Here is a 16,488-nt window from a genome sequence, read left to right as displayed (position 1 = left end):
AACAAAGGCTGGAAAACTATTTCAAACCAGACCAAAGAAATCTAGGTATTTTTGAAAATGTATGTGAATTACGGTAGTCCCAAAGAAATTCTGAAAAAGATGTGCAAATTAAGATTCTATCTGCTTTTAAGGCATCTTCTAGGCCTTTTGTATAAGATGACCAAAGCAAGAGAAGCAGAAGGAGCATCTATTCATAAAAAGCAAATATCTAATTATATACCCACAGAAAAGCTTCCATTGGATACAAAAAAAAAAAGACGATCAACAAATGCAAAAAATCAGCTATTAATGATTACCATGGAAAACTGAATGTAACAGAATGCTTCAGAATAAAACAGCATTTCACTTTGTGAAAACCTGCAGCAACTCTGAAAATTTACAGCAAATTAACCAAGGCCACGCAGGATCTAAAAGGTTTCAGATGACAATACCCTGGGTTAATTTGTTTTCAAGTTTTCTGTAGGTGTTAAATGGAGAATAAATTGTAATTGTAGTAGTTATATAAAAGCAGAGATCAGTCAAGGTTTCTGCTCAAGTTGAGCAGAATTTTAGAAGGCAGCACACCTCTCAAAAAGACAAAAATGGGATCAATGTAGTTTGAAAGTCAATTTACTAAAAAAAATGCAACCACTTAGATCTCTCTATTTATCTGACACTTACAAAGCATTTACTTGAGGAAATTTACTGACATTTACTTGAGGAAATTTCTGCAATATATTTACCCCATTAGTGAAGTACGTCTCCAAAACTTTGAGGCCACAGTCTATGCGCTTTTCATCTGAAGATACCTCATATTCTGCCTAGGGAAATGGAATTGGAAATGATATGATGTTCAGAGTCACTTGGCATCTTCTACATGATGATAGGTAAATTTTATCATGAATAACACAATCCTAATATAAAAGGAACAGAAGGCTATAAGGTGAAACATGTATGAAGAACAGTCCCAAGGAAAAAAACAAAGCATATGGAATTTGATTTTTGGAAAACATACAAAATCTAACGATTAGTCTAAATGCAATTACAAAAACTGCATCCTAGAGAGGTTAAACTCGATCAATTACAATGAAATGGTATTTATGTAGTATTGTAGGACAGAATGACCCAGACGGAAAATAATCAAGAGTACAATAATCAGCTTTCTCTTCACTGTACTTTTTTTCCTTCACGTGTTATCTTTGCTTCAGTTTTGGGTAAAACCAGGATAAAACTATTTTCTACAAGCTTATAAATGAGATCTAAACCAAACCCTACATCATTCTTTGAAAAAATAAAATTGACTAGATACAAATTTGGAAAGTTTTTCACTTAGTAACATCTGGTACTGAGATGAAGAAAAAGAGAATTGTGTAACACAGTGCATTTTGCAGATAAACAACTGGCAGCTGAACAGAGCTCCAGAAGTAGCTACTTATGGGAAAAACCCACAACCAACAAATCACCACACAGATACTACTACTGAAAAACTCCAAGAACTACTTACTATTAATAATTTTATGGAATAATCTAGAAGCAGACATCAGAAGTTACAAGATTTAAAGACAACCCAAAATCTGGGGAAGATGAATTAGAAAAGAACAATCTCAAACAGCAGCCCGTATTAGGTTTGTTAGCTGGGCCAACTCAATCAAAGCTCATTTCATATTTCAGGATGTAAATGCACCTAGGAACAAAGAATACATGGCAGACTTCCAGAATGGAGAACTGTATCAAACAAAACAACAGTTGGGCTTATTGGGACAACAATCATTTGAAACCTCATTGGAAATTACAAGTAAATGATCTAATCAGAAGTTATTTACCTTTATAAAGAAAACTAGAACACTAAAAAATGACAGTCCAAGAATCAAACACACACACAATACTGGAAATAACAAATTCCTGATTTCCAGTTCTGCCATTAATGACAACTAATCAGCACTGACTCAAGTCATCAACATCTTTTTCTACTGAGACATTATGGAATCACCCACTTCAGCATGCTACTCAAATCCATCAATCCAAATGCAAGCCATAATTTCTGCTGTTCAATTCCACAACAAAAAGTCTAATGGTAAGGAATTGCTCTGCAACTGCTAATCAACCTGAGCAAGTGAGAAAAGTTTATCCACCTAAAGTTCAGCATTCTGCTTAGCACCTCTAACACTAATTTAACACAATTAGTTAGGCATATTGTTTTAAGTGGATAGTGTAATTTAAAAGGAACTTTGAGACGTGGCCTTTCCAAGTAATTCTGTTACTTACAGGGAAGTTTGAACTGTCACTGATTCCTTTTCATATGTGAGTAACACTGTCCCTAGCAAGTGAAATGAGTCACTAGATTGGATAACTAATTCCTCACTTTAAGTTCTGTCACTTACATTCAGTTATTTCACAACTCTTCTTTCTGTAAAGCCAAGCTGACTCCAGACTTTTAGGTCACGCCTTCCCAAGAACTGGACCTTACCAGACTCAGTATTCAGTACAGGCAGACAACACAGCATTGGTACTACCTTGATTTTGGACTCCTGAAATAATCACACTGCTGAAATCACATTGCTTCATGTAAAAGAGTCAGAAAACTCTATTAACTAAGATGTAAGGTTTTTAAGGCTATGACATTTCATTTTGGGATTTTTTTTTTCCGTAAGAGTAAGTCTAGAGTTTCTTTAACATTTTAAAAAGCTAAACTTGGCAAAAGCCAAGGTAAAAAGCACACAGCCTCAGCTTTTGCTTCCTGTATTGCCTTACAAAGAACAGCAACCAAAGAAACCCCTCAACGCCTAAAAGATGAAGCTTGCTGAAATCTGGTGCTGAAGTCCACAAAAGGGAATCAGGGTAACTCAGGAACCATCTGTAAGAGATAGCAGGTATTTTATCTCATGTCCTTGATCAAGACAGGATGCTAGTTTCAGATGATGAGAGTCACCAAAGGTTATCTTGTTTCAATGATTCCCAAGAATAATTCTTCCCCCTGATTTTTCAAATGGAAGTTAAACAGCAAATACAAAAAGGTAAATTGTGAAACCATCCCTTACATCAGATTATCTGAGCTATGCCATTCTTTGTTAATTCACAGAAGTGTTGCAATCCACACAACATTATAGGTTGCATACTTCAAAACAGCTCAATTTTTTCAGTTAGTGAAAAACAGTTACTTAGAGACAGTTTTACCTGAAAACGACATCTGTAGAGCAAAGACACACCTGCCTTACAGTCATGCCTAAGATTCGTTCTCTTTTGTGCTGCCAAAGATTTTGCTAATCCTTATCTAAGATATAAAGATTAAAATGTGTACAGAAGTTGTAACCATTAAGGGTAAATCCACAGTAGACAGTGCATGGCACTCATTAAGGGCTCTGGTTCATATTCAGGAATGAAAGCTCCACTGTTCTGGATTTCCATTCAATCCATTCAGTCTCCAGCTGTCAACCTAGTCTCTGGAATCTGATGCTCAAACAGCTCCTGGGAGTCACAAAAGTGAAACACACCTGGGGAGTAAGCCCAATTGCACACAGATTCTTTGACAAATATAAACAATTCCACCTATTTGACACTCAAATTCTTTTTTAGCTGACCTACTCCTTCAGTTTTTACTATCAAGGGGGAAGAAAGATACAGAAATAGGAGGCACAGCAATAATCCCATGTACATTCCTTACACCCTGCCTCTTCCAGAGCCATCTTGCAATCCAATATTGTAGTTTGGGATGCATGCAAGCAGCAGCACTACCCTACTTCTGTCTTCTTTGGTCATTTGTTCTCTTCATGTAAGAACAAAAATGGCTGGACTGAGAAAACCTGTTCTTTTGTCAGCAATCTCAGTTTGAGACTGTATCTTATTTCTCTTGGATTAACTGTGTGTGACAAAGAATCAAAAGCTCTGAGCTGTTCTTCTCTCCTCTTAAGGGCTGTTTTATGCCTGCCTAATCTCCTCATTACTTTCCCCTCCCCAAGAGGGTTTTGGGCTGAGGATTTTTTGCAAAATACAGCTGTGGGCACACTTCCTTCCTCCCTTATTCTTCAGCATTAGATATCAAGATGTAAATATATCAAGACCTTTTCCCTTAGTCTCAAAAAATTGTTTTTTCTCCTTCCATAGATGGTTCTCTAAATTTCCACCTCCATTGTACAGTTTTTAATTAGCACATGCTGTGTAGCCTAGGGCTTCCATGCAAGTTGCAACATTTTTAAGTCTATGTTTATAACATTTTGAAGCCTGAGTATAGCAAGTAATATTCATAATCCTTTCAGGCTCTAGAAGCCAAGCAGCACGTCTTCCTAAAATTGCTTCTCTCTTTCCCATCATGCCCATTTCTGAAGCTCAGACCATACCAAGATGGTAGAGACTTCATAGTCAACACTAGACATTTTCCTTTAAGTAACAGAGATAGTTTTTTGACATCCATCAGAAGTTACAGCTTTACAGCCAGCAAAGACGATGTTTCCACACCACGTTTTCAAGTACACAGCATTAGGAAACAGAGGTGTATAGAGAAAATTAATTAAATGGTTGTGTCTTAAACAAGCAGGCAGCTAAACGCCACACAGGCGCCCACTCACTTCCCCCCACTAATAACCAGAAGGTCAGAAGTGAGAAATCTTGCAGCTTGAAATAAAGACAGTTTGATAAAGCAAAGCTGCAGCTACAAGCAAAGCAAAGTAAGAAATTCATTCATTTCTTCCCATTGATAGGGAGATATTTGGCCATTCCCAGGAAAGCAGGGCTTCATTCTCATGTACAACAGCTAGCTGGCAAATTGTAATTTCCCCCCTTCTTCTTTCGTTCCCCCAGCTTTCATTGCTGAGCACAGCACCATATGGTTTGGGGTATTCTCTGGGCTCAGCTGTCCTGGCAGTGTCCTACTCTCAACTTCTCGCACCATCAGCCTCCTCACTTTTAGGGCAGCATGAGGAACACAAAGGCTTTGACGCTGTGTAATCCCTGTTCAGCAAGAACTAAAACCTCCTTGTTATCAACATTATCTTGCTCTAAAATCCAAAATATAGCACTAAATGAGCTACAGTGAAGAAAATTAACTCTATCTCAGCACAACCAGCACAAAAATCCAATATTTACATACAAGAATACGTAAGACACTGCCTACTGATAGCCATCATCCATTTCTCACTACTTACCACTGCATCCAGAAATTCAATGCATCTTTTCAAATCTGGTCTAGAATCACAGAACTGTCTGAAGAGAAGTCTTCCTATTGGTTGTTTGTCACAAAGCTGGTTATAGTCTCTTTCTGGGAAGGAAAAAAAAAAAGAAATATCTTTATTTTTATTTTTGTAGTAGGATAGTCATTACTCCCATTTGAGGTCAGAAAAACATCACTCAAACAAGAAGATTTTACATCAACATATTTATCAAAGATACCATAAATATGCAATGATTCCAAAGAATAGTGAAACACTATTCAGTCACATCTGTATTCTACTGACTATCCCATTTACTAAAAACACACTGAATTATATGCTTGAGGTTAATTTAGGTTAGGGTGCAAAAAGCAACCATACTGTGAAAGATTGGAAAGAGGGAATACAAGATAATAACAGAAAAGGTTAAAAAAAACCTATTACAAGACATTAAGAAAAAGGGTAAAATATATTACCATCAATTTATAATGCGATTCCTTTTTCTAGTTCAAGGTTTTAGAAATCTATTCTTTAGGAACAGTTTCTTTTAACAAACAAGGAGCTGTGATACACTTTTAATCTCCTCATAAATTTTATTTTTTCAGAAGTTCTCCATCATATTACAAGTTTAATAGCTTTTTTTTTTTTTTTTTTTTTTTTTGCTATTTAGCATTTAGAATCAAGACAGAATCCTTTCCATTACCAGCACCAAACTCTCACCCTTCTCTCTCAAAGGAGAGGCTTTACTCTACGGGACACTCACCGATGGAGCACCGAATACCCTCACAGTGACTGACAGGGGGCAACTTCAGCATCTCTTTCCATTTTTTACTACGCCCACTCCGTTTGCCTAGAAGAAAACATGAATAATATAAAACACAATAACACAATACAGTGTCAGAGTAAAATTGAACATAACATTAACAGCATAAAATTAGGTCAGTTCTACACAGATGTGTCAGACTACTTTTCATGCCTAGAAAGAAATCCATCTAGAAGGATATCCAAACCAATAACAAATGTGATACAGAAGAACTTTAATGGTTTTTTTCATATTTCGTGTAAAGTCTTTTCCAAGACAAGTATTTCACATTTTGGCTGTTTATGTAGAATATCTCTGAAGAGAAAAGACAAATAGCTAGGTATTTTAAAAATCATAAACAAAACTAAAACATCGAAGATGGAACAAAAAAAAATTTTGAGAATTGTCTCCCAACCATGGTAAAGAATGGAAGAAAATAAAGTTGAGTAACAAAATACCAAGAGAAAGTTCTTAAACACATTTTTGATAATCAAGCTGTACATAAATATTCTCTCTTTAAGGGCAGTAATAGTAGTAAGAGTAGATCCCACTAATGAATGTGAGGGCATAGCTCAAATACACACTATTTACTCTAGATCATACAAGGATACCAGGAAGAACTTAGCTGTTGTAGAATTTAGATGTTTCAATGCTTCAGATTTCACAGCACTGGTGTTGAATTAGTATTGATTTCTTAAAACTACCACAATGTTTTTCTCAGTTTCTAAAAAAATATATCTGCGCTACATTTTCCATGTTACACTGAAAACACATTTGTGTTTCAGCACATTACCTTGGCCAATTTCATCTACAGAAGATATGCATACTTATCCAAAAAGTAGAGATAGACAGGAGCATATACACACTTTCAGATCCAAAACATTGCTGTGGAAGAGCAATTTAGTGCTGCAGAAGACTTTAAAATATTTTACTGAGCTATATGATCAGATGCATTTCCACATGACAGAGCAGCAGCGAATCTGCACAGAAGCTTTCTCACCACAGCAAAGCAGTGCGCGCTGCTAACCACAATGGGAGAAAAAGGAAGGGAGTTACCCAATGTAACCTGAATAGAAACTAAGCAGCAAAGGGTACCAAACTCTTTCAGAAGTAAATTGTGAGGGTGAAAGGAACTAACATCTTCAGAATAACAAAACATGTATTTTTGAAAGCCCCTCTTTATTTAAGCATACAGCTTCTTGAACCCTTCCACCAATGCAGTTAGACCAGTCCCACCTTGGTGTACCTTGGCTCATACCACATTTTTTTGGTTCGTACCAAATTTATCCTTGCTAACAGGAATATTGACATCTCACTGTGCTGCTGCAACAAAACATTCTCAACACTAGTATCCCTAGAAAGGTAAAAAAATAAGGAATAAAACATCTATAAATGTTGGCTTGTGGACATTCTTTGAACTGACATCTACTCTCTAAAAAAATGCAAACTTCTTCTGCATTTCATTTTCTAATAACCACTTTGCAGGTCATTTGCCTTCCATAAAGTTTTAGAACACAAAATATGGAATCTACTTCTCATCCCATATTTCAAGCAGTACCACAACTAATAATGAGGCTGTAATTACCAGCATCATTAAAACAAACTGTGACTATTTTAACAATATATTTTTGATCTTAAAAAGAAGTTGAATATATGCTTGAAGAAAATCAAATCACACAAAACATAACCCCCTTCTAACTGAAGTGAACACAAAGAAAATCAAGGAATATTAACATAGATAGCCTATACACATATATTGAATAACAAGGCCTGGCTATAGATTATGTGATCATGAAAAACAATGGATAGAAGTGTCAGGTTCAGCCATGTGATACTAACCTGCAAGGCCACAGAAGTTAAACTGCTTCTGTTAGAAACTGCCCAGAAAGACTCAATTGTGCATGACACCATACAATCGGTACTGATCAAGAATGATAAACCAAACCCAAATTCATATCACACTGCTGTTTGTAAAATGTAAAATGAACTGTGATATATATCAAGAATACCACGTTCTGAAGCACTATCAAAGAAAAAACCCAACCCAGTCCAACCCAAAAAAAGGAGAGGGTGGCTAGTGCATTTTACTTCAAGTCCAGCACAAAAAGGGCTGTGTTTTGCCCAGTATTTGGCCAGTTACTTATGATGTCACCATTATGAACTTCATTTTACAAAAAGAGAACACATGCTAGAATGCAACTGAATTCACCATCCTACAGAAGTCAAAAAAGGCTACATATAATTTATTAATGATACACAAGAATCAAGTGCTTAGCAGTATCAACTAAATCAATGTGCTCTCACTTTTCTCTGAACTGAATGTTCTTGTATTTACAGCAAATGCAACTGTAAAAGTCTTTAGGTCCCAGTAACGTAAAGAGACATTTCTGGTAAAAGTTATGGCAGGAGGCCAATTTGTTTGTCATGTTATTCCCTAATTGCAAAATCCTTTTCCATTTCTGAGGCAGTTTAAAAGAAGTACCAAATCAAATTATAACACTTGTGGTTTGAAAGTGTCTTAATATTGATTTCAGAGCTTCTATTCTGAATCTCATTCTAAAACCCTTCAGATAAAATTCTTCCAGAAAGACCAGGAGCTCACTTTCCAACAGAGGACCAGAAAGCCATTAGGTTAAGGTGCTTTCTGGATGACCTCTGTGGCTCAGATGAATTACTGATTTTTGCTTCTTTCAGAAGGAATCATGGCTAAAAGCAATGTCCAGCTTGAAGCGAACTCATCTTGTACAAAGAGAAGGGTGGATGCAGCAACACACCATTACAGTGAGGAGAAACTTCAATTACATTTTCAGGTACACAAGAAACATACCTTTTCCTTTGCCCCAAATTACTTCTTAGAGTTACAATTTCAACAGTTAACTCTTTCCCCATTTTTGCTTCTTAAAAAGATACATACTAAATTCAGTCAGATCACTGCACTAGAATATGGTATAGGCAAAATGTTTAGATGTTTTATTTCAACTTTTTTTTAACCTTCAGAGAAATATTTGAAAAATGTATGTAAGGCAATGCAGTTGGCTTATTCATCAGTAAAACCACAATTAGTTGCAAAAAATGAAACTGCTGTGGCCACAACCTATGTCAAGAAATAAGAATGTGTTTTAAGTCCTCAGATGCACTTCCCAGAGCCACAGAGATCTTCCTTGCAGACCCGATCTGCAGACTGACTCTCATTTCAGTGAGCACAATGTCCACCGAACATCATTAAATCAGTTTTCCTTGAGACAATGAATTTGGATTCTGTCATGCAGAATCCTTCTTTCCCGACACTGAGATTCTGGCATGGAGTTTTTTGTGCCCCAGCTCTCCTGCCTGTGCAGGGCAAGCACCATGTCTCTGAGGCTGAGAAGCACAGAGCTCTGTAGCACTGGGGTGCACGATTGCTACAACTTCATTCTTGCAAAACTGATTCCACAAACCAGATTGTCAGATACCAGCTGAGAAATTCATACTAGACCACACCCAGATAAACTCTGAAAGCCTAAGACTGCAACAAGATGACAACCTACAGCACGCCTTTAGTGTATAAATCAAATCAATTGGTTCAAGGAAAAATGCAAAACAATTGATGCAGGAGCTCTACATCATCTACACTGGGACACATGAAAATGAGCCGGGTACATACACTGCCTTAAAATACGTCTTTCCCACAGCAAAGGCAGTTGCAGGCAAGTTTCCTAATAGATTTAAAACTCATGTGAATTCAAATCTTCTCCTAGTTCCAGACACATTTTTCTTCAAACCACTCACAATAAGGATTAAAACCTTTCACTAAAAAAAACCAAAACATTCCTGTTTAACTGTGACCTTATGCTATACAGGTATTTATAAACACTACTCATTGAGTAATTAATACCTCAGCTCCTCAGATCAGACCACTGGAATAGCACCAAGTTCAAACTAGAAGACAAGCTCACACATACCATCACTTGAGGAAGGCTGTCATGCTTCCAGTTCTAGAGACAGCTCATAAGGTACTGCTGTGGGGGTTCACAACAACCTTCTCCATTCTGCAAGTCAGATGTATTTTTTTTACAAAATACAACTTGTATCAAGTTGTATTTTGACAAAATACAAGCTTGTATCAAGTCAGGCCTGGCCACAGCTTAACAACTACATTAAACAGAGTGGCAACGCTTTTTTATAGAGAAAGGTGGTTTTTTTGTTGGGTCGTTTTTGTTCCCCCAACCCAAGACATATGATAAATATAATCTGGCCGGTTCTCAGTAAACTTACGAGAACCACCTGGCTGAAAATTCAGGTTTTGGCAGAAGGTTAGCACCTAACTCACCAGCGTTACAAAGGCCAAGGTACTTCTGAATGCAAACAAAGTAGTACGCAAGTAGTACAATAAATAAACAAAAGATGTCTATAGATTACAGATCATTTCAGCATTTATAAGATAACAGTCCTCACATTCCTGGATTCAAGTACATGGAGCTGGACTCCAGCAAGGTAATTCTCCAGTGCTGTGGCTCATCTGACTGCCAAGGCAGTAACACAGCAGGCAGTTAAAAGCCCAGCTCTCTCCGTGAACATTTGTGCCGTTTGTTTACGTGCACAATCATTTATTGTTCCCACAGCTAACACCACTCGAACAACTGGTTCTTCACATGGGCTCTCTGTGCAGCTCCAGTGATCATGTGCACACGTAGGAATGCCAGAGCACACCCTCTGCGCAGCCTCCGCGCTTCACCAATTAGGTGTGGAATGGAAAGCTTGGATCAACTCAAGTAAGTGTAACTGATCTTAACATTTAATAATCTGCTCTTGCAGTGCAACATTGTAACATCTCTGTATACATTTCCAGATATCTCTAACCAGCCAATGAACAGGGTTTACAAGGGGGAGAAAACACCCAGAATGCTGCAATTTTACATTCAACAAACAAGGAATTTTTTAGCATGATAGTACACTAAAAGTGCAACAGATATTACAGAAGTAAAATTCTTTAAGCTGATTGTGAAACCTCTATTGTAATTGCCACATTTGAAATAAGCAAAGCAGCAGCGTGTATCAATCACTAGACCTCTCGTGTTGTGTTTATTTAGTAAATGTAATTATTTAAGATTCCAACTTGCCCACATGCATTCTCCTTACAGTTCATTAAATAAAGGACAAAAAGGCAGGCATTGTGCATAATTCTGTACAAACACAGGAAGACATGTTTCCTGCCACAATGAGTTTACAGCAATTTAAAGCACAATGCAATAAGAGTGCAATAGAACATAGGAGGCAAACGAGGGAAGAACTGACAACAATTGAAAGCAGCTACAAAAACTCTCAGCACTCTCATGTTAAATTTGTATTTGCTGCTGGTGGATTTTCTGGCTATGAGTGTGCCTTGTTTTCCTGCTTGTCCTACCCCTGAAATAATTAAAGAATTCAGTTCAGTTCAATAGCAAACTGATTTGAGCAATCTCCATAGAATTATCTTCCTAGTTACAACACACACAAAATAGGATACCTTTCTTGTATCATCAACACTATACTGAAATATCACCTTATACTGCAAGCAAAAGCAGGATTTATTTTGCTTCCAGAATTATTTCAATTGCTTTCAAGCCCAGACAGATAAAACTCACTATTTGAGTGGACTGCTCATTTTCTGTGAAGAATACATCATTAAGATAATTATTCTGAAACAAGTATCTTACAGGATTCACATAAGCCAAACTGTGATCACATTCTGCTACTGAAAGGTTCCTTCCTTCTAAATCCACCCTTGGACTGCACCTAGCAATTATCAAATCTGCAGGAGCTTACTGATTCATATGAAAACCAACTTTGGGAAGAAAACCCCAAACCCAAAACACCCAGCAACATAAGGAAAAAAAACCACCTCAAAAACCCACATACCCCAGATTGGTTCATGGATCCAGCTGGCAACTGCCTCACCCGTTCTGCAACCACAGGCTAGAACCATACAACCAAGAGCTGGGGGGAAATTTATTGGAGGCATGACCTTCATTTAGCCAAAATCAATGATAATATCTGAGGATATTCTATGCCCAACAGCAGACCCTATTCTCATTCCCAAACTGCTCCTACCATAGCAATATAAACGGATTTTAAAGTGGATGCAAATGGACCAGGTATGTTTAAAATGTACTCTTGGCATAGATCCTCACCTGGAGTAAACTGCCACTGACTTCAAAGGAATGATGCATCTACCCTCTGGGTGTATTTTTTGAGACTATTACTTTAGGCAATGAAAAAAGAAAGACTCCTAAGCAGTTTAAAACATACAGGGATTAATTTCTTTCCTTCCCAACATCACAGACTATGTGTGGGATGCTGAAATGAATTCGGGGCTTACATATACTCAAAGGATTTACTGAGAGTGACTGAAATAAAAACAGAAGATATAAATATAAGGAGAAAAGTGAACATAAAATAAAAATTGGGGCTGGAACTCTTGTTTTTCAGAATAACCTTGTTTATATTTATTATTTCCCTCCATTTATGGGACAAATTCTTCAATGTCCTTCAAGTGAAACTAATTTCAAATATTTTTCTGCTGGGGAAAAAATGAATGTGTTAATTTCTCTGTTCTTGTACACAACTAGAACACATATTGTTGTACACTACTCTTTCACACAAATCTGAGTAAGGAGAACATGGACTACCTGGTATGAAAGCTTGCAATCTTAGTTCATACACCACTATCACTTAATACTTGCATGGTTTTGTACCTCAGTTCCTGCACTTCAGCACTCACAAGATCAACTTTGAGTTTGCTTTATAATCTCTTGTTTTTCTACTGAGTCACCTGTGCTTGTTCCACCACTGGGTTCACCTTAAGAGGAAGTTTTCCCCTTTTTCCTCCCCACATACAGGTTTCTCTCAAAAAGTGATGTATCACAAGAGGAAAGAGCAGGATTGACACAGAGGGCCACTTAACCCTCAGGCAACCCACCAGGCAACTGGGACAGGGAATCCCAAAACACCTTGCACTGCAGTTTTTGTCTGAAGGCAAATCCCTCTAGGGACAGGCCAGCTTTTGGCAGAAGCAGGTCAACTGAAAAACTGGACAAGGAAAGAAAACGTCCCAGTACAGCTTCCAACTCCTACATCTTTCACCCATGGAGTACCAAAGAGTACTTTGTGCCATCATAACATCTTCTAGTTGTAGGTACATTCAAGAATCGTATATTATGTTATCACTAACACCCACATGTGCAAAGACCTGGCATATGATTATTTACCAAGTGGCTTTAAAAGAGGATAAGGAATCCTGATGGCTTCCCTTCTTATCATAAAGAAGTGTTGATGTTGCTACAGAGACATTACAAGTCTTTAATGAAAAGAGATAGGCTTCTACTAAATGGTGTTTTATTAAAAGAGAAGAGACAAAATTTAAACTTTTGAGGCTGGGGGGAAGCTGGGGTTTCGTATGACCTGAAAAATGGAATTAGTAAACTCCTATAAACAGAAGTGATCCTCACACAAATTGAATTAGAAGATTCACGTCTCTAATGAAATAAGCCCACAGTAAGACTGAGTGAGCAGGTAGATAGGCTAGAAACAGAAAGCAAGAGCACTTTATTTCTTATTGTGTAAGAGAAGAAAGTAACAAGAAGAGATTCATTTTATCTCAGTTCCTTGCTCTCTAATAACATAGATCAAATTTATTTTCGACGTATCAAATCAGATTTAAATGGCAGACATGAACCTCGCTGTTCAAGGTGTGCTGATTCTGCATACCCAAAAATGCTAAACCCAAATGATATTCACATCCAGAAGTATTAGAGTACCTAAAATTAGAGCAAAATTATGTGTACAAATCTGGTTTATATGCTCAGGTAAGATTTGGCGTTTTTTATTGGGAATTTCTGAATTGCCATTAGGCACCTGTCATACTCTTTCACCAGAAGTGCACAGGTACACATCTTTTATGGTTTCTATATTTACAAAATGAAAATTAAATATCTCTGGGGTTAAAAGACTTTGTAAGATGTATTCAAGGGTACAACCTTTCTCATCTTCATCACAAAAGAGTCTCAAGTTGGATTGATCCACGCCATAATTAAGCCTCACTGATTTCTTTTGACATGCACCACAAGTAAAGAATAAGAACACAGTAATTTACATGTTATTTTATTTGCTTGTACAAGTGATTGGTTATCCAGGTGAACACCTTCTCTCACCTACACTGAGGAGAAGGATTACTGACATGGCCAAAGCCTATATGTGAAAATAAGTGAAGCTGCTATTGCACATTAGCTTTGGATTTTACTTTCTTCCACAAGAAATAATTCTGCTCTTTTCCATGCTATCCCACCTCTCCATACACTATAGAGTGTGATAATAGGAATGTGGGAAGGAAAGTAATTTGAAAGTCTGCTCTTCTGTCCCAGTTGTGAGGCCCTTTTAGCAAAGAATATATTAAAACATCTATGTCACACACTAATTCACAAATCCCATTGCCTTGCAGTCTATCACATAAGAACAGAGCTGGGACAGGGATTTTATGGAATGGTCTTGACAGATGGAGTTAACCAGACATTCCCAGACCAGCCAGAGCATGCAACAGACAGAAAATACTTTCATTTCAAGAAGGGTTTTGAAAAATGTGACATAAAAAGTACCCCATGCACAGGGGTTGAGACCTGAAAAGGTAAAAGACCTTCTACCAATTGATCAATGGAGTTCTGGAGTTTCAAAGCCAGAATTCACTTTTTTTTGTGCATGCTTACACAACAGAGCCCAGGCCAACTAAAGGTACAAAGAGAGTAACACATTATTCCCATTACTTTCTTAAGTTTCACGTCAGGTAGAACTGATCTTCACATCAGCTGCTCTCAGACTTTCATTGAGTTCATTAAAATATCTTGTTTGGTCAGTTCTACCACTACAATTTATTTTAAACATAGTGAAACCTTAACTAAAGAGGCAGGCTGACATTAAGCATCCACTTAAAAGCCTCTGCAGATTACCACTCCGCTCTTTGTGGTGAGGGTTTGGGCACAGTAAAGTTTTGAGCCAGATTCTACTTTCCCTTCATTTCTCAGATCACTTCAATGCAAATTCCAAATTCAGGCAGCACCACCACAGACATGTTACCATCAGTGAAACCAGCCAAAACATGTCCTCTAGTTTGAGGTGGTCTCTTCAGCTAAGGTTGGAAAATGGCCCAAAATTGTGATCACTGTTCTGTTTTTTAAACCCTACTTCAAAGTCAAAAAGCTGATTTTCCTCCCGTGCTGCTTAAGGCAAATTTAACTGGATACACATATGGCGTAAGTGCCAAACCCATTTAGAGTTGGAGGAACTTGCAAAACATACAGAGGCAGATTCTGCTGCTCTTACTCACTTCAAACAGCTCCAGCTCAACTAATGGGACTTCTCAACACAATTAAGACAAGCAGGATCCAATCCAAAAAGAATAGGCACATTTCAAAGTTGAAAAATATACTCTGCACAAAGTACACTGGTAATCCAGGGAGACATTCAAGTGGCCGTTTAATGGACAGTTATATACACGAAAAAGCAGTAGGACAATCTTAGTTCAGGATGTTTCTTTAAACAGCAACCACGTGCTACACTAAAACTAATTATCTACCCAAAACGTTTGTTAGCTGGGGGGAGGAATCTGCAGCTCAAGGTGTTCTGGGGAGTCAAACTGTAAGTGTTAATCTAATGGGAAACAGCACACTTTTGTATTAGGATAATACAAAATAGTCGACTGCAAAGTACAGGTCACATTCAACAGCTCCGTTTTCCACAGGCAGGAATTTCAGCAAGATGGAGTGCAAGGTTTTTCCAGAGAAGATTTAAGCCACTTTATCGTTTATATCCATAAGCATTTATATTTAAAAACAAACAAGAGAACTTACAGATTGACGACCTTTTTAAAACATCCGGTAAAAACACTATTAGAATCAAGGGGGAAGGAGGAAGGGGTGTTTTTTCAGAAGCAAAGCCACAAGCCGGTGGCTCCAAACAGATCCCGCGGGAGGAGCAGGGCAGGTGCCTCAGGGCACTGCCCGGGACTCACTGCCCGCCCCGGGAGGGCTCCCGCCGCCACCCCGAGGGGTCCCCGCCCCGCCCAGACCCCCTGCCCGGCAGCCTCTCCTCCCTGCCAGCCCCTTCGCCTCCATCACTTCCTCTCCCCCTCCTCGCGGGCCCCTTTACCCCTCACCTCAGACCCTTTTCCTCCCCCAGCAAACGTCCTCAGCCCGCCCCGCCTCGAACGCCCGCTTCTCCTCCTTCTTCGCCTCGCCCCGCGGCTCTCACCCTCCCGGGCTTTCAGCAGCACCGTGTTGGCCACGATGTTCTCGATTTCCATGGTCGGGGGCTCCTTCCCCTCAGGGCAGCCGGAGCGGGGGCCGCCCCTACAGCCTCCTTCGCCCCCTCCTCCAGCCCCGCCACCGCCGCGGCGCCAAGCCTCGGCTCATCCGGCCCCAGAGGACCTCAGCACTGCGCTCGCCGCTTCCCCATCACCCGCTGCTCGCCCCGGCACCGCGCTCCCCCTCCCCGAGGGCGGAGACGGAGAGCAGGCAGCGCCCTCCCGCCCCGGCCATGGCTCCTCCGCCCGCCTCGGGC

General features: G+C 38.8%; 1 protein-coding gene across 3 annotated transcripts in view; it reads right to left on the bottom strand.

Moving 5' to 3' along the window:
* GRK4 (G protein-coupled receptor kinase 4) overlaps positions 1-16,456 on the bottom strand; it is a 38,791-nt gene extending 22,335 nt beyond the window's left edge. For 2 of the 3 annotated variants that reach the window (XR_005256723.1, XM_038135070.1), the window contains exons 1-4: positions 16,180-16,456; positions 5,884-5,970; positions 5,118-5,230; positions 723-800 (exon numbers count right to left, since the gene is read on the bottom strand). Coding sequence is in view for 2 of the 3 variants with exons in the window: in XM_038135070.1 (XP_037990998.1) it covers positions 723-800; positions 5,118-5,230; positions 5,884-5,970; positions 16,180-16,231 (330 nt within the window). In the remaining variant the exon portion in view is untranslated. Of the gene's footprint in view, positions 1-722; positions 801-5,117; positions 5,231-5,883; positions 5,971-15,779; positions 16,113-16,179 lie in introns of those variants that run through there. The other variant, XM_038135071.1, reaches the window with a different exon arrangement.
* Between the last annotated feature and the right edge of the window lie 32 nt (positions 16,457-16,488).

This window comes from Motacilla alba, chromosome 4 (assembly GCF_015832195.1).
Source record: "Motacilla alba alba isolate MOTALB_02 chromosome 4, Motacilla_alba_V1.0_pri, whole genome shotgun sequence".
Taxonomy (NCBI): domain Eukaryota; kingdom Metazoa; phylum Chordata; class Aves; order Passeriformes; family Motacillidae; genus Motacilla; species Motacilla alba.
Note: the sequence above shows the minus strand (reverse complement) of the source record. Positions and strands in the feature narration are given on the sequence as shown.